Source organism: Lissotriton helveticus, chromosome 4_1 (genome assembly GCF_964261635.1).
Source record: "Lissotriton helveticus chromosome 4_1, aLisHel1.1, whole genome shotgun sequence".
NCBI lineage: Eukaryota > Metazoa > Chordata > Amphibia > Caudata > Salamandridae > Lissotriton > Lissotriton helveticus.
In genome coordinates, this window is record NC_136063.1 from 1583965389 (window position 1) to 1583983823 (window position 18435).

At 44.3% G+C, this 18435-nt stretch overlaps 1 protein-coding gene across 2 annotated transcripts in view; it reads right to left on the minus strand.

Moving 5' to 3' along the window:
- The window catches only part of SUGCT (succinyl-CoA:glutarate-CoA transferase), a 3526579-nt gene extending 3508744 nt beyond the window's left edge, over positions 1–17835 (minus strand). For both annotated transcript variants that reach the window (XM_078688200.1, XM_078688201.1), the window contains exon 1: positions 17540–17835. In XM_078688200.1, coding sequence (XP_078544326.1) covers positions 17540–17675 — 136 coding nt within the window. In that variant the 5' untranslated portion in view covers positions 17676–17835. The remainder of the gene's footprint in view (positions 1–17539) is intronic.
- Positions 17836–18435: the final 600 nt, after the last annotated feature.

Below are 18435 nucleotides of genomic sequence, written 5' to 3' on the forward strand. Positions count from 1 at the left end.
GTCTCAATAATTAGATAGCAGCGCGAGCTACTCTCAGAGGGTCGGCGAGCTACTACCGGTAGCTCGCGATCGACCGGTTGGAGTTGGAGACCATGCCCTGCCCTAGGCAAATAGCGCTTTGTTCTTCCAAAAGATGCGCAAAAAAAATTGGGTGAAGAGTATGGGACATCCGGACGTGCAGCATTGGGAATAATAATATTTTTGGGGGGCCCGGGGGCCCCAAGCTATAGCTTGTGTAGCTTATACGTAAATCCTGCGTTGCCGGAAATTGATTAAGGTTCTCCCGCAGTCAGATCGAAAATGCAGCATTGAAACCAGTAAGTCTTCAACTAGCCATCTCCCTCGGTGATCATGTCTAACTATATTCTTCTTGGAATGTGTATGAAATAGTAACTGTTCCTATAGACCACTGCACTCTGAGGTCTCCTTTATGGTACTCTGAAATGCGTTCACAGATTTCTTTTGTTTCCTGGACTGTGCTCTGTTAAGGTGGCAGCAAAGAGATAATATCAACGACAAGGGGCACCACCTGGGAATGATAAGGAAAGCATAGGGAAAAGGATGGACTCCAGTAAAACACGTGAAATGTGTAATACAGCACAATGAGCAGTCAATGCCACAACAGAGGTAAAAGTAGAAATAATAAGGGAAGAGGGCTGTTCTTATCGCAAGGCACTAATTAAATCCAGTGCGGTCCTGGGCAGGCATGTCTCGGAGTCCCCACATTCTGCGTCTTCACTGAGCTGCCCTACTGTTCACACGTGCGCAAGGATTCGGCTGCAGGCAGCGGAGTGGGGGGGGGGTCATATTGTGTGTGTAATTTACTTAACCCGCATAACATGAGACATCAACCTTGTGTCACGCATTCGCCTCTTTGAACTAGACACAGGCCACAATATGTCTGACACAGTAAGTGGTAAAGACAGAAATAAACGTTTGTAAATGTTTTTATTTAACAGAACTCGGATACTGCCTATTGACTAATGCTGAATAAAACAGCAGCAGGAGCCAAAGCATCTACTCCTGGTACAGCAGGCAGCGCAAGTAAAGCAGGAGCACCAATCTCTAAAGAATCACAATGTATTAGACGCAAAATCCTTTTCAGGATGGGCCTCACAATGACTACTAATTACAGCTTTCAAAAGTTGCCAGTCCTAAAACATTCTACTACTAAATTCACACAAATAACGGTAAATCTAGTCTAAACAATAAAGATTTCATAAAAAGATTCCTAAGTAGCTTTTTTGTGGGTACCAAAATGCTATATCAGTGTATTAGTTTGACCACGGAACGGGTCATTTTGGCCCATGCACGGGAAATCTATCCTCATAAAACCTTGGACAGGTTAATGTATGTATGTAATGTATGTATACTTGTAAAGCGCACTGTTACCTCGTTATGTGGCGTCCTGGCGCTGTATACCGCTGGGGAACCCATCCTGGCTTTCCCTGTGAGAGGGCACCCCAAGGTGAAGCCAGGCGGCCGTTGTGGAGATTAAGCAAGCTATTGCCCAGAGTTGCAGACTGGGACCCATGGTAAGCGAGAATTATCGAGTCCGCGGACATTGACCCAAGACCCTGCCGCGTCGGGAATTGAACCCTGGTCCCGGGCCGATCTCTGCTTCAGGGTCTGCCGCTTCTAACCGGTGAGCCACACTTCTCCACAATGTAAGGTTCACACAGAAAGTCGAAATATGGATCATACACTTATCTGTAATGGACATTTCAGTCTAGTTCTCTCATTCAGAAATGACGAGGCGTATGTGAGTCGAGTTTAGGATTTTCATAAATTATTCAGGTAACTTTATGTGCTGCACAAACAATCCTAGCGTATGTTTATTTTCCCTATTCATTCTAATAGCGAGTCTCCACATGACATTACATATATTCAGCAATCATCAGTAGACTTACTTATCTTTAGGGAAATGTGAAACTGCAGCCTGTCTCTGGCTGTTACTGCTCGCCATTAAGCAGTGTGAATTATTCTCGAGCATGCACTGCCCTGCAGGCTGCAGGAGGTGTAAGTGACAGGACTTCCTGCTTCTGTGGCACACTGACATCAAGGCGAGGAGCGCTGCTTGAAGGCGAAGGAATGATCCATACAGATGTGCTCTCCAACAGTGATAAACATATTAATAAGCGGCAAAGGAGAAATTAGACATCTAATTTGTGAGGTGAGTCTTTGCACATGCGAGCTGTGGCATAGAGCACGAACCTTCGCTGCCAAATGTTACAGTAGGGCACAAAATAATTTATTGTTTAATTTTATATTACCTTCTGATTGAAAGAAAAGCCTTTGGGGGAAATCGATGGCGATATGTTTTTATAAGATGCATTGTTCTCTCAAACTCTGTTATGAGGTATCCTAAACTCTGTTATGAAGTTCTCTGGTTATACTGAATAGGCAGCTACCTACATCATTATCATATGAAATCTCTTTAACTACACGTTTACGATTGCTTTATTAACTTTCTTGCTTTCTTAAGTTTGCTTGAAAATGCACCATTTGCTCACTCTTTATAAAAAAAAATCCATGGGGGAGACCCCTCCCCCGCCACCCTGTACCTCCTTTATAATGGCTGGGCATTGATATCGAACTTTTATTACTCACCACTTTCAAATGTCACCAGCCACCACATGTTTTCTATCATATCCTAGTTGACAAAATAACAACAAATTATGTGTAGTGCCACTTTTTACAAATTTAGGACGACGTCTCCAGGGAGCTCAGTCAGAATCCCAAAGGGCAACTATTTATAGGTCTTCAAAAGACACATAAACTAGTGTTGATGGCTACTTTAGTCTGAAGGGTTAAATGGCTGTTGTCAGAGACAGGCATTGATGTGCCTACATTCAGTACTAATCCAAGTTCTAGCCTGGTCAATTGGTCTTCTGAATCAACTTTCAAAACGTTTTATTATAAACCGATTGTTTATGTTGCATCTGTTGTTGTGGACATCTATTGATCAGGCATAATCTTGGTTACCGCTTTGCATATCCCTTGCAGGAGGCAATCCAAAGCATGATTGAGCCTCGTAGTTGGCAGAGGGAAACTCTCACGGGTATGGTGATTGGATCGGTGTGGAGAACGGTCCTGTGTTATGTCGGAATCTGGAATGGTCTTAATTTATTGGGTACAAATTCTGTGTTACATGAGAACTGTTTTTCGAAGTTATATGATGGAAGACACTGGTAAAGAAAGAGGGACTAAGGTGGCATTGATCACGTTTAAAGGAGGAGAATTGTTGTGATTGGACGTTAAACGGTGATGTATGTTAAGCACTCATGGAAAATGTAGTTATGCTGTTAAACTATTTTTAATTTGTTGCTGCGAGTTTAGCAGTAAAGATGTAGAAGTATAATCGTCGCCTTTGTATCCTTAATAGAACTGAAAATGCTCTGCTGTGTTAGCTACACAATGTTATATTCCCATGCAGTATTAACACAATATTTTACAGGAGCACTCGGGATGAATTTATGATACACTTGAATCGAAAATCTTTATTCATATTTATATACGGATCAAGAATACAGTGAGAAAATAGATTAAGATTTGGTTTACATGTAATATCCACACATTATCAAATAAAACCATATATGCTAAACAGTTCATTTTAAAATTGAATATAACAAACAGTATGATCTAGGTCAGACTGATCAATGTTATACAATTAGGGTACTAAAAATGAATAAAAGTAGATTTACACGAAATGTCCACACACTATTACGTGAAACCAAAAGTACTAAGCAGTGTATTATGAGATCAGATAAACAAGCAACATATGCTAAAACATATAATTTACAAATTTAAAACAGGCTTGTCATAGTTATACAAATGAAAAATAACTGGACTTTAAAGTGCTAGCAATAATATATCAGAACTGATACACGTATCTTCATAGTGTAAACCATCTAGAATCTAGATGGTTTACACTATGAAGATCTAGATTCTAGATGGATTAAAGAGTTATGCCTACGAAGAGCTAACCGTGCAACACATATGCATATTTGTTAAATGTTTCTAAAAGATAAGGGCTTCCTGGTGACGAATAACACCCTGTGATTGAAAGAGGGGATGTAGAGTAGAAAACCTGATGTCACATTAAAATGTGGAAAACAGCATTAAAGTGGGTTATCAACTGTTTTGCCTTTCTCTTGCACGAGCAGCTCGGTAAACATTCGGGCCATAAATCTGATTTAGGGATGACCACAAAGTAATGGATCAGCTCTAGGTGCAATCTGGTCAGTAGGAATCTATTGTAAGTGTTTTCACACTTACCAGGTAGCCTTGGATCCCCAACTGAGACTGGCCCTTACAATACCTTTCAATCGTAGGTTTTGTTCCTTCTTGATGTTTGCTGCTAATAATCCCTTTACCCCAACAAGATAGATATTATTTCCTTTTTTACTAAATTGCAGCATACTATGGGGTTCCAAAGGGTTAAATCGTTCCCCTAGTTCATGGAGAAGGGTTATTACATATTGAATCCATGATATTTTATTGAAATAATCCAAACTCACTCAGGCAGACCCTAATGATCTCCCTGGTAAACTTGGTTCCTTGTTTTGTCTAGATACTATGCCATTTTGTCAGAGTACTGAGATAGATAGTATAATTCAACTACCCAATACCTAATCCTTTATGGACAATAAGGGTGGGGGACGAACTTGGCACCGCCAAAAGCCTACGTGCGAAGAGGTTTTCTTGCACCTGTAGTGGGTTACACTTTTCCCTGCACCATACAAGAGAAACCATATAAAGCTACAGGGAGGCATTTAGTGCTGTATAATTTCATAATTTCGTTAATAGGATTACTTCCGACCTCTTTAGCAAAATTAAATACCGCAGCAGTAGCCCTTATAAATTCTAATTTGGCGATTCCCAAGTGAGATGACCACTTTCTGAGAGCAAATGCCCAGATAACTAAAAGCTTTTAATTCAACAAGTTTTTAGCCCTGGGCAAAATAGCTCTTCCCCGGACTTATCTTTTTCCCGCAGACCAAAGTATGGGTCTTAGTTAAATTCAGTTTTAAATCTCGATTCTCCATGAATGTTACAAAGTTATCTAATTATCGCTAGAGCCCAATTGCACTCTGGGATGTGAGCTCTCCATCGTCTACATAAAGCAGGATCGGAGTGATACAGGCACCCACCCTGAGTACATCAGCATTGCAATCTGCAAGAGGCTATCCAACCCATTTATAAGTAAAGAGAACAACAGGGGTGCGAGCATGCATCCCTGCCTTATCCCCCAGGTCGCCTGATATTTTTTTGTATGCTCTCCATTACTACCATAATGCAAAAAGGCTGTCAAGTATGCATACAGCTGGGAAAGCTGGCACACAATACATGTGAGGCACCCATCTCTATTAGGACCTGCCATAGTTTTGCATGATTTACAACATCAAAGGCACTGGACAAATCTGCAAAACATGCCCCTCACTTGCCAACGTATATTTACTGATAATAAGATACAGATGTATTCCTTGTTCCTCAGTGCCTATATCCCTCCTGAACCCAAATTGTGATTCAGTTAGAATATCTTTTTCCTGGACCCAGGATTCCAATCTTGCGAGGATCACTTTTCTCACAGTTTTCACAGAAGAGTCTAGGAGCGATATTGGTCAATAGCACCTAGCATCATTTCTGTCCCCTTTTTCAAAAATGGGTACGATCACACTGTCAGACCAAGTTTTCGGAAAGTGGTCATTAGCCGCTGCATTAAAAATCTGGGTTAAAAATACCCACATGAATCCCATCGGGTCCCGGGGCTTTACCTTGGGCACTGCTCTTAAGGACTACACTCCTCCATGGTGATTGGCTCTATAGACCTATAGTTAACTATGCCTAACACATGAAATAGTTTCTTCTCTTCTTTAAACAGGGGGTAACCCAAGTAACCCTCTGGCATCTCGGTAAATGTACAAATTTCAAAAAAGAAAATAATGCCTCGGGATAAACGACAACAATATACAATAGGTTGAAGAGATACTTAAATTATACCTTCCTATGCTGAATAATTGCGTTAATGTCATCAACGTTTGGGTTAAAAATGGCTCCAAAATGTGCTGTCCAGGCATCTGGTAAAATGGAGACCTCAAGAGTAGGTGAAGAGCTCTCTCTAATAAAGGATGAGTTGATAATTTTCCAGAATAGAGTATGGTCACCTGCTTCGGCCTCCTTCTCAAAATCTGCCCAAGCCTGATACTAGAGTTCCTTCTTTCTAATCGCTAACACTGTCTTCTAATTTGTTCTTATGCTTTAGTTTTTACCCTATTTTTTGGGGGGTTCTTGTAAGGTCTTTCTTAGGGCCTGATTAGCACTAGCACAGTAAGAACTAAACCACCCTGGGTCATTACTTCTCTTCCCTGTTTTTTTTGGCTGGCCAGAGTAAATTATATGATTTGGCTGTTGTAATAATACAAAAGGCTTCCACCAGCTTGTCATGGTCCTCAGGGCCGGCCTTAGCAATGGTGGTGCCCTGTGCGACAATGTTTGTTGGTGCCCCCCGATGACCACCTCGGTCAGGGATTCCCTCACTACCACCCTTCAGCAGTGGCCCTTAAGTCTACATAACGACTCTCTCACAGATGCATTAAATTAATTTTATAGCACTACTCATACCAGTGCAGAGTGTCAGAGCCTTTTACATCACACATATTACACAGAGACAATCAATCCAGTGATGTAGCTTGCCCCTTGGCCAGCCATGGCGGTCACTGTGCTTGCATTGAAGAGCAGTGGGCGGGGTGGGTGGGTGCTAGCGAGATTACTCCTCTTTGTTCGCCGCCCTGAGACGCAGGTAAGAGCGGGAGAGGCCGCCGCCCCTAAACACGTGCTGCATGCGGTGGACTGCTCCGCCTCCCCTTTTGCTACGCCACTGAATCAATCATGTGTAAATCAGTGTATATGAAACATTACATAAGACTACAACAGGAGTCATGTCATCCATACTTGTAGGCAGTATAGTTTAAGAGTGCTTGGTCTGGAGAAGCACAAACTTAGAATATAAAAATTAACACCGTGGTTGGGGGTTCTCTTTAATAAGAAGAATTTATTTCTGCCCAAATGAACCCATTTTGCAATATTAGGATAATGAAAGACTGGGGATAAAATCATAGTGCTCTAACCTATACCTTGCAGTTTTCATGCAGCTCTTTGATGACAGTTAATTGCTCATTGTTCTACATAAGGATTTTAACTTAGAAACTGCAAGTAACAATAGGATCTCTCTGACAAAAGAGGTAACCTACTGACTTATTTACATCATATACTCTTTGTGATGTGCATGGTACACGTTCTTTGCAGCAGGCATATTAACCCTCTGTGCTACCGTACATGAATCAAAACTTCCACTAGACAAAGCTGTGATATCTCTGTCCAGAAAGAACATTAATAACTGGAGTTATCCTGACATGTTTATTGTTGTCTGAAAATTGCTGGAGGCAAAGCAGGTGTTTTTAAAAAAAATATTTTTATTGCAAAAAATGACAGACCATTGACTGATATCCAATTATTTCACATTACAAAGCATATTTACCTTTACATTGACCAATATATTCAAGCTATACATATCGTTACAGTTCCCGCTCTCTGTCTCTGTTCCGTCGTAATTCCAGCTCTACTGATGGGGACACACATATCTCTCCTCTGTACATGTTCCACTTAGACCATTTTCTATCCCATTTCTTCGGGCACCCTTGTGCGATAAATACTTCTTTCTCAGCTATCATACATTTATCCATCTCCCTCCTCCATACTGCTACTCCTGGCGGCATGGCACCCCCCCATTCCCTAGCTATTTCTCTCTTAAATAAAGTGAATCCTAGCGTTGAAACTGTTGTTCCTTCTCCGTAAGGTCTGTAGCCTCCCATATGTTTATCAGACCTAGTCGCGGTGTAAAAGTAACTGTCTTACCCAGGGCAGATCGCGTATGCGTCACAATCCTGTCCCATCGGTTTTGCACCAACAGGCATTTCCAAATCATATTATAAAAACTAGCTGACTGTCTGAATCCCTTGAAACATAGATCGTCCGGCCTAGACCCAATCTTTGCCAGAGTGATCCCGGTCAGGTTTGAGCGATGTAGGATACGGAGTTGAATAAGGCGGTATCTAAGTGTGATGGCAGCCTCTTTGGGAGACATCAGCGCTTGCCTCCAATCCTCCTCTTCCATAGCCCCTAAATCTCTTTCCCATTTCTCTTTGAGCTGCACAAAAGGGTCTGGCATATTGTTACTGAGCTTTCTATATGTGAGGGAGATTGCCTTGGCGTGTAATTGTCCATCTAATAGACGATCTTCCAAGGGGGAGTAGTCTGATATATCCTAACAGTTAGGAAACGCCGTCATCAAAGCATGTCTAATTTGCAAATATCGAAAGGCTTCGCTGGGTGCCAACTGATACGTTTTCTGCAACTCTTCAAACTGAAGAATCCTACCCTTCTTAATCAGATCTCCTACCGCTGAGATACCAATCATGTCCCATTTGTCGAACCCGGGATGGAAAAGCAGGTGCTTTTAAAACCAGAATATATGTTGCACCTCCGCAGAGCCGGCCATGCCTATAACTTACTATGTTTCAATTCACAAACTGATAGTGAATTACACAAAATTGTGCTGCCGTAGAATGTCTCTGGTAATCAAGGCGGTAAGAAGACATACTGATGGTACTAGTAGAGAGCGGAGCTCGGCTCTATGTGCTTAGATCAATTAAATAAACTCCCCGAACGTCCACGTGAAACCTTTTATTTTATTTTCTGACTCATAAGCAAAGAAAATATTTTACTGCAGCACATGGGTGGCCATCAAAGCATGCCTCATGATGTGTATCTCTCTTCTATTTCTATGAAGATTAACATCGTCGATAAGAAAGAGGGACAACAGTGTTCAACAGAGCAGGCTTTTGGGTGATGCGACTGGCGCCGATTTCAGAGCACAATTGGCGCCCCCCTGAACTTGGCATCCGGTGCGGTGGCACCACTTGCAACGCCCAAAAGCCAACACTGCCTACTGACTTATTAAAAGCTCTTTGTGATGTGCATGGTACGCGTTCTTTGCAGCAGGTATATTAACCCTCTGTGCTACCTTACCATGAAACAAAACTTCCACGAGACAAAGCTCTGGTATCTCTGTCCAGAAAGAACATTAATCACCGGAGTTATCCTGACATGTTTATTGTTGCCTAAAATTGCTGGAGGCAAAGCAGGCGCTTTTAAAATCAGAATATATGTTGCACTGCCACAGAGCCGGGGAACCCTACAATTTACTTTGTTTCAATTCACAAACTGAAAGTGAATTACACAAAATTGAGCTGGTGTATAATATCCTTGGTAATCAAGGCAGTAAGAAGACATACTGATGGTGCAAATAGAGAGCGGACCTCGGCTCTATGCCTCTAGATAAATTAAATGAAATCCCCAAAAGTTCATGTGAAACCTTTTATTTTATGACTCATAATCAAAGAAAATATGTTACTTCAGCACATGGGTGGCCATAAAAGCGTGCCTCAAGATGTGTAGCTCTCTTCCATTTCTACGAAGATTAACATAGTTGAAAAGAAAGAGGGACAACAGTGTTCAACAGTGCAGGCTTTTGGGCAATGCGACTGGCGCTGATTTCAGAGCACGATTGGCGCCCCCCTGACCTTGGACCCGAGGGCGGTGGCACCGCTCGCACTGCCCAAAAGCCGGCACTGATGGGCCTACCTCCGATTCTGTGCAGGTAACAAAGGAGTCCCATTCCTTCAGGATGATTATTTCAAGGAAGTTGGATTCATGTACACCCGCCCATTTTATCATAACCTGACTTTTCCCCGCGGTTTTAATGGGCGATACTGATCCGAGAACCTCTACTCTTTTGTAGATACATTTTAAGGACAAGGCTAACACAGCATGATCGCTGAACATCGTGTATTCTATCTTAAGATGGGTAATTAATGTTACATCTTTTGCTGATTTAATCATATGGTCAATAATAGAAGTACTCCTGTTACCGTAGAAGCAGTAGTGGCTGGCATTTCCAGAGGGTGGTAGGTCGGGTGGGACATTTAAACAAGCATTGGCATAGCCAATAGGTCTCGCCTTTTGGACCTTATAAGTGTTTAGCCATGCAACAGTTGATATTGCACCAAGGATATTGTGCTGCATAACTAAATACTTATAAGGTCCCAAAAGCGAGACCTATTGGCTATGTCAATGCTTGTTTATATAGCACAAGCTGTGCACCAAGGATATTGTGCTGCATAACTAAATACTTATAAGGTCCCAAAAGCGAGACCTATTGGCTATGTCAATGCTTGTTTATATAGCACAAGCTGTGCCAAAAAAACACAGGAGGGCGTATTCGGTTATACTGTTTATTTCACGAGACGGAGAGTTGCGTCATTCTCGGGATGCCGAGGTGAGAGCCCGATTCCTATTAAGTTCCGGTGTTACAAAGTCGAATCGCAGCCCCAAATAAAAACTCAGCGTTTTTGGGTTTGAGGTTCCAAGAGGTGCTTGAGCTGAGGCAGAGCCAGGCATGTGGCTAATCGCCTTCCTCTAGGTACATGTAGCATCGTTTTGCACTTGGCTTTCAAGGTATACGTGCGGTATGAAACGCGGTGCAAAACACTTTATGAAGAGCACCATACACCTCAACGAATGGACCTGCAAATCCAGTCAGGGGACTCGGAGTCCTAAAGGTCAACGCGGGAGCAGAACTACGGGCCCATGTTGCTTTTCTTTGCAGTCTGTGTCTTATAGACTTTATTATAAAAGGGCATTAAAGGGGCTACAGATTACCGAAAAACATGGACTGTGTGCACACTCTCGAAGGTACCTAGGAAAGCAGAGAGCTCTGGACGAGGGCGAGTTCGGACTAAGACATTTATGCAGCTGATGAACACGGCGCCGCTTACCTATCACTGGCAGAGCGCTTAGATCCGGCTGATGCCGGGCGCTCTTCGGCTCCTTCCAGCAGACCACTCTTGGACTTGTACTATCAAAGGGCACCCTAGCCTGGCAGGACCGGGAGCCCACGGCTGGTGTGGGAAAGGTGCCCCTGAGCTGCTGCCAAATTGCCTGCTAGGCTCAATCTTGGGTGTTGGATAATATTTGGCAGGTATCCCACTGAAAACGTTACACTGTTCATTATTCTTCGGAACTCTGTCCTATTGGTCTTCTGTAGGCCCGCACACTGATGGATCTGCAGCCAGACGAACAGACAGAAGCAGCAGAGCCCCGAGCAGAGCAGCTGCTAGAAATACATGTATTGCTGCCCCAATCAGGACTGTCAGCCAGTTTTCCCAGGAAAGTGAAGAAGGTGTTCGGTTTGCCGCCAGCTCAGACTACTTGCATCTACGGCCTCAAGCTAGACAAGAGACAAGCGCGGCCACCTCTAATTAACAAGCGCGTTCCTCGTGCTTAAAGGAGGCAGCAGGGGGAGGGGCGAGAGGAGGGGACGAGTGTGTGAAAGCGTTTCACTTACGAGAGCGAGCAGCGCTAGGAGCGATAATTGCTCCCATATGGCGCTGCGCGCTCCCGCATGTAAATCGCCACACGTGCATGTGTTGCCATTGAAGGCAATGGAACGCATGCACGTTTTTAGCTGAAAAGCCAAAGCGATCGCAAAAGGTCTTTTTGCCTATGCAGCGCATGTGCGCTGCATAAGCATGACTTAAAAACAAATAATTAAATTAAAACAACTTACCTGTGAGTGCGACGTGACGCCCTCCTCATTCGCCTCCATGGTCTTCTCTCCTCGAGGCAGGTAGGGCTCCAAACTCCTTTCACAAATCCTAGCGCTGCTCTCACAAGCTTGAGAGCAGTGCTAGGATTGGTGGGAGTGGCCTCACTCTGCGCTCCACAGCACTCTGGAGGCTTTGACTTTCTCTAGCCTAGCTGTCTTAAGACAGCTGGGTTAGAGATGTTTAAAGTGTGCATGTGTGGCTGGCCTTCGCAAGACGGCCGGCCAAAACGAAATGCTCACTTTAACCTGAAAGTGCCCTGCTCTCTCTGCTGCTGTCATTCAGCAGCAGCCTGCCCTCGTCCTGACACTCCATTCGGAACGGGATGGAGAAAAATAAAATGGTAATGAATTAAGTTCATTACCATTTCTTTTTTCTTACTGGGGCATTTCAGTGGGGCGACGCTCCTCCGTTCAAACAAGGTGGGCAGCACAAGGCCGGTTCCTCCCCACTCCTGATCAATTATTTCTAGGTTATATTTATATAGCAGCTCATTTAGTGAATTGCCAAAGGGATCACGTGGAAAGTGAGATTGATCGGACCCAAAACAATCTAGATGGCTGCAGGCTGAGCCGCTTTTGTTCTGGCATCTATTTATATTAAAATCCCCAGCCCACAAGTAAAACAAGCATTTGCAATGCAATAGGTCTCGCATTATTAAAGTTAGAGCTATTGGCATTGTAAATGGCAATGCCTTTTATTTATGTTTTTGTTTTTAAACATTTACAATGCTAATAGCTTAGCCCCTTCGCTGCGGGGGTAATTCCCCCGCTGTGCTGGGGGAGAGGTGGGCGCGCACAGCGCTCCCATGCTCATGACGAGCTGAGCTCGTCATGAGCTACAGTGCTCCTGTGCTCATGACGAGTTCAGCTCGTCACAGGTGCATTGGTTCCCGTGGAACGCTCAGCACAGCAGGGGAATTCTCCCCGCACCTGAGCGTTCCATGGCCCATGACGAGCTGAGCTCGTCATGAGCACCGGAGCACCGTGCCTCATGACGAGCTCAGCTCGTCATGAGCAGGGAAAAGGTTAAACTCTCGCAAAAATGAGACCTATTGCATTGCAAATGCTTGTTTAAAGGACGCCCCAGACACTACTTCCCCAACCTACCAACCTTCAGCTATAGGACAAAACTGCAAGCTTATCTTAACAAGTCCATACCTGAATACATCGTGCTTCGAAAGAGCAGCACACACGCTGCTCAGGAACGACCTTAAAAGTGTCTGTTTTAATAGCATTATACAATATGGTCGGGTATACAGGGAAGAGCCGATTCTGCAGCTAGGATGGCTAGAATGTTCAGGCAGTGTTGGATAGCTGTCAGGGGCTATTCATTCGTTGCCTTTTAGAGGATAAAGAACATTGTTTTCTGCTCCTAAAAAATGTATTAGGTGTCAGTTATAAAGGGCTTTTATGTTAAGCGCTACACATGGAACATTGTTTAATGTAATGGATACCTAGTTTTAAGTGGTCCTTTTTTCCAGTGACTTTGTGTGCATGTGTGTGTATGTATGTGTGCGTGCGTGTTTATGTGTTTGGGTTTGTTTGTGTGTGTTTGTATGTATGTATGTGTGCGTGTGTGTTTGTGTGTGGGTGTGTTTGTATGTGTGTGTGTGTGTATTTATTTATGTATTTGTGTGTGTGTGTGTGTGTTTTTTTCTGCAGATTATAGGTTCACATCTCTGCTGGGCAGCCTCTGCCTTTCATCCTTTGGTGTCATTGTCCCTCTGACACGTTATTGGTTTTACACGAGGAGGGACTTAATACCACTCAATCTTTAAAATCATTTCAATTGATGACTAATCGTCATGGTTACTTATTTGCTAGGGAATCACTTTAAAATATAATGGCCTAAATCTGCCAAATGATGAGAAATGGCACTGTACCATTAAAAGTACTGCGTTCTTGTTAAGAAATGTTAGTACTGTTAATCAAAAGTATACCAGGCTTCTTGAAACGAGCCGACTGCAAGATGGCTGTGCTATGATAGCTTCTTAAACTTAACTGTACCTGTCAAACTGCCTCATATCACGTAGCCCCATCACCTATCCTTTCACAATGTCAGTGAAGTGCACCTCCATTTTATTAGTACTGATAGCGCAGGACATATTCCTGGGCATACTTAAAGCTCCTAAATTACAAAAATATAGGAAGTAACTTGCCCCTCTAACCCTTAAAGCCAGAATTAGATCAAATCCCTGTGCAGTTTCTTGCTTTCTATTCCACAGTATTGTGACAGGAAAAGCATCGCCAAGAATGTGAAATGTCTTTGTTTGTGTTTTGGTGACACAAACCCGTATGTCTCGGGTTTGCAGTGCTCCAATAGGGCTCCCAGGGGGGGCATGTTCGCGCTCTCTCCAGGCACTGTCACTTAAAATTAAAAATGAATAATGGCAAAATCAGCACGTGGCTGTAAGGGATGGATTGACTGGTCGATTTGAAGGTTTCGAGGCCATGCTGCGGGCCCACACAACTCGCCCTTTTACTTACTACTGGGAAACGAACAAAGGGATTAGTGAGGAAGTCGCAACTGCCACACAGAATGCCAGAAAAATGACAAGAGAATGTGAAAGCCATTTTCTGGGTTGTGGGATATATATGCGTTTCCGTGGTAACTCCCGTTTGTTTACAATAACACCACTCAAAGCCCCTTCGCGTACATGCAATGGTGGATTTGCTCCCACCTTCTTAAGATGGTTAAATGTCTTTATTAGAACACCAGAAAACATGGTTACAAAAAGAAACAAGCCATTCACTGTATACAACAGTGCCTCGCAAGAGAGACGCATGGTCTCGCTGACTCGAACCTAAAAATAAGTGACCTATACTGAAAAAACAGTGACTCGACTATCGAAAAAGATAGTGACTCGAATTCAGTATTTCAACTCAAGGAAACTCCTTTTACAAGAAGCATTAGTTCGGAAAGTTATTCAATCCTTGCACTGTGAACACAAATGCTACAGGTAGTCAAACTATTTACTTGACTGGTAGAAGAGACTATGCAATGGCCGAACAATGCATAAGCTTAGAAGCAACTCGGATGCCCTTATAGGCAGCAGTAACACACTCAGACTACAAAGCGCATGCAGCTGAATAATGCAAAAGGGTGTGTGCTGATGTCCTTGTTTGTTTTCGAATGCACCCGTTATTGTTATGTTCGCATGTGATTTGTAACACACTCATCCCACAGCACGAATCAGAGTATAGACTATTAGTGACTGACAACAGATCTGCAGAGATTTGAATGGCTCGGCCCACATATGCCCCTGCATACTAATAATGTTCGGGAAGAGAAGCTTTGAGGTATGCATACCGCCTGATGTATGTACACTCATGTCCCAGTCACATTCCCTGATGACATTCCACCGAGCCAACTCCCTCCTTCGCTTAGGTCGGTCGCCCTTCGCTGTCTGCCCCTAGCCCGCCCCCTATCCGAGAGACCTGCAGAACAATCGACTTAGGCTGAGCCTTGTAGCCCCACAATGAGGGGGTCTTTACCTGGTCTATGGGCAGCTGCACGGCGTTGCTGAATGGCTGCAGGAGCGTGGACCCGGTGGTGGTCGCCCTAGCGCTTGGGAGCGCTTTATCTTGCCCCTAGCGCTTGAGATCGCTTTTCTGTGGTCCCTAGCGCTTCGTAGCGCCTTATTTCTGCCCTTCTAAGCGCTTGGGAGCGATTGATGTCCTGCTAGCGCTTGGGAGCGCTATTGATCCCAGCCGGTGCACACCCGGCGTTATTTGCCCCTTTTTATTAATCTAAGCGAGCGAGTGCCCACCTCGCTTTATATTATCGAGAGTGCCCCCAGTTATCACCGCCGTCGGGCCCGGGATTCCCGAGGAAACGCTGTGCCCGCCTCCCTGCTCGGGGCCGCGCTGCCATTGGCGGACCCCTGAGGCAGGAAGCCAGGCAACCGGAGAGAAGACGTGGGCCGGGCCAGAAGAGAGAAGGAAGTCCCGCCTGCTGCTGGGCTATGATTGGCTGCCCGCCGGGATGGAGCAAAGAGGCCGAGTCCTCCCGCGGCCCGGGGCTCCCGTGAGCTAGGGAGAGCCCCGGGGCCGCCCCACCTTGAGTCCCGGTCCCGAGATGGGGGACCGGGTGAACAGAGGCGCTGTCGGGCGGGGCTCCCAGGGATCGGGAGAGCCCCGCTACCGCCGCCCCAAGTGAACAGAGGCGCTGTCGGGCGGGGCTCCCAGGGATCGGGAGAGCCCCGCTACCGCCGCCCCAGAGAAGAGAAATCCTGCATAGCCGGTGAGTGGGGTCCGGTGCTGGTGTGTGTGTGTGTTTGTATGTGTGCGATGGCGGCGGCGGGGGGAGGTGGGTCTTTGTATGTGTGCGTGCGTGCGTGCGTGTAGGTGCGCTGGTGTGTGTGTGGGGGGTCTCTGTGTGTGCGTGTAGGTGCGCTAGTGTGTGTGTAGGTGCGGCGGCGACGGGGGGGGTGTGTGTGCCTGTGTATGCGTGTGGCTGTGTATGCGTGTGGCTGTGATGTGCGCATGCGGGAGTGTGGGTGCGCGTGCACACAGTCAAATCCAGCTCCAGAGAAGCGCGTGGCACCCTCTTGTCCCTCATTCCCCGAGACCGGCAACATTAAGTCTTCAGCCTGGACGCATCCTTCGGATGCTAATTCCAGGTGAGACCTAAAAAAGTTTGGCCACATTTTATTCAAGAAGGTATCTAAATCCTGTCCCAGGTCTATAACAGCACAGCTGCGTGTATTGTTAAAAATATCATTGTACAAATTGATTAACATGAGCCCATGCCTTTGGTTTATTAATATACGCCAACTGGTAGTAGAGGGATTTGGTCCAGGTTCTCTTAACAATAATGGGCAATATATTTGAAATAGGTATAGCCAATCCCACTTTCATTTTTTATACTACAGCAATAAAAAAATAACATGCTATTTAGCGTAACTGTACTAATAAACGCACATTTATAACTGCAATGAAAAGATTACATTTAAGTTTATTATCTCAGTATAGCAAAATAGACATAAGAAAACACTTTTTACGGCCTCACAAAATTGCATGTAACAATTACTTTACAGAGAGACACAACTCTTCAGATGGTCAGGTAGCCTCCTCAATGTAATTTTATTATAATACACAAATGTAACTCTTTGCCTCCTGCTTTTTGTTAAATATTTTGAAAACAAGTACAAATGGAAACAAGACAATTGCATAAACCAATCAAACAGCTGTGCAGTGTACTACTAGTCAGTACGTTTCATAGCCACTGAATAAATACTCTTTAACTATTATAACCCTCCCCGACACTTGCTACTCAAAATAAATGTTTGGTTAAGTGTCAGTCTTCAGTGTACAAATCCATGTAGGAACCCTGTTCTTTCTGTACATGCTACGTTTTGTTTGGCAAATATTATGGTCGGAATTGCTAGAAAACGTTTCTGTGATTATTAAGGTGTGTAATTAGTGCTCATGCACCTGCATGGGACAAACTTCTACATAGTGGCGTCATTGTAAAATCCAGAATTATCTTCCACATAAAGCACCTTCCATTACAGCTTTGCAGAACTGCAGGCGACCTTTGCCCCTTGTTTTCTTATTATTAAACATTTCCACCCCGTTTTGAAATGCACACAGCGCACGCATACAGTGGAAGATAATTCTATAAAATGCAAGTATAGCAATTCGATCTGCACACTTATCAAAGACTGTAGATTGGAACAACAACATTTCTCAACAGAAGGAAAGTATCTCAATAAAGCACTGAAATGCATTTTTCCAATGCAACAAACTTGGAACTCAATGCTCAAAAGGTGTTCACACAATAGAACAAATGTAGCCACTAGAGGTTACCTGGCTGTTCGAAGCTCTGCTCTCCATTGCTACTCAGTTGCGACAAGAGTCGCCGGGGGGCGCCGACTAGGGGTTTACAACATACTGTCCTGTTAAGCACGCGGCCGATCAGCGCTGTCACCCGGGAGCCAGCCATGGGAAAAGAGCAAGGCAAGTTTGCAGAGAAGAAATTGACAGCCTGCAGGTACACTGCTCCACTGAGCTAAATGCTCAGACTGGAGATAGCGTAGGATTGGTGCCTGGCGGAGGCACACAGCCCCACCTACCCGGGACTACTCGAACTTGAAGCACTGCCCTTAAGGGAATGACAGGAGCGGGATAGTAATGATGCGACGTCGAAGCAGAAGACGGACTGAATGACCATGTAGTCCACGCGCTCTTTAAATCGCGTGCACACGCGGTGGCCATTTTCAAACGTAGGTAGGAAGGAAGTAGGTTCACATCTGTAAATGCTGCTGTTGAGCCATCGTTACATTACCCGCAGCTACACCTTGCAGGACATTGCGAGAATCATTTCCCACTCTATTGATGTGAACTTGGTATTTGTGACATGATCAAAGGTCACTGTCGTTAACAGAAAGCTTTACGGTCTTATGTTCATTTAGTGTGTTGCTGGAGTTCCAAACAAGAATGCAGGAATCTATCAGATACGTTCGTCAAAACAGTTTAAAAGGGAACGACTGCTTAAACATTTGTTTAAAAAAAGCAATTACAAGCTACATGATATTTCTATGCTGATTTCACAGTACGTTCAAAATATAATCTGCACGAGGAACATTTCTTGCGTTAGAGGCGCTATGACATACATGCAAATAGTTAGAAACAAGATAAGATATAGATTTTGTACAATACATTGAGGGTTTCATTTCCCCATTAATTTACATTTAAGCACAGAC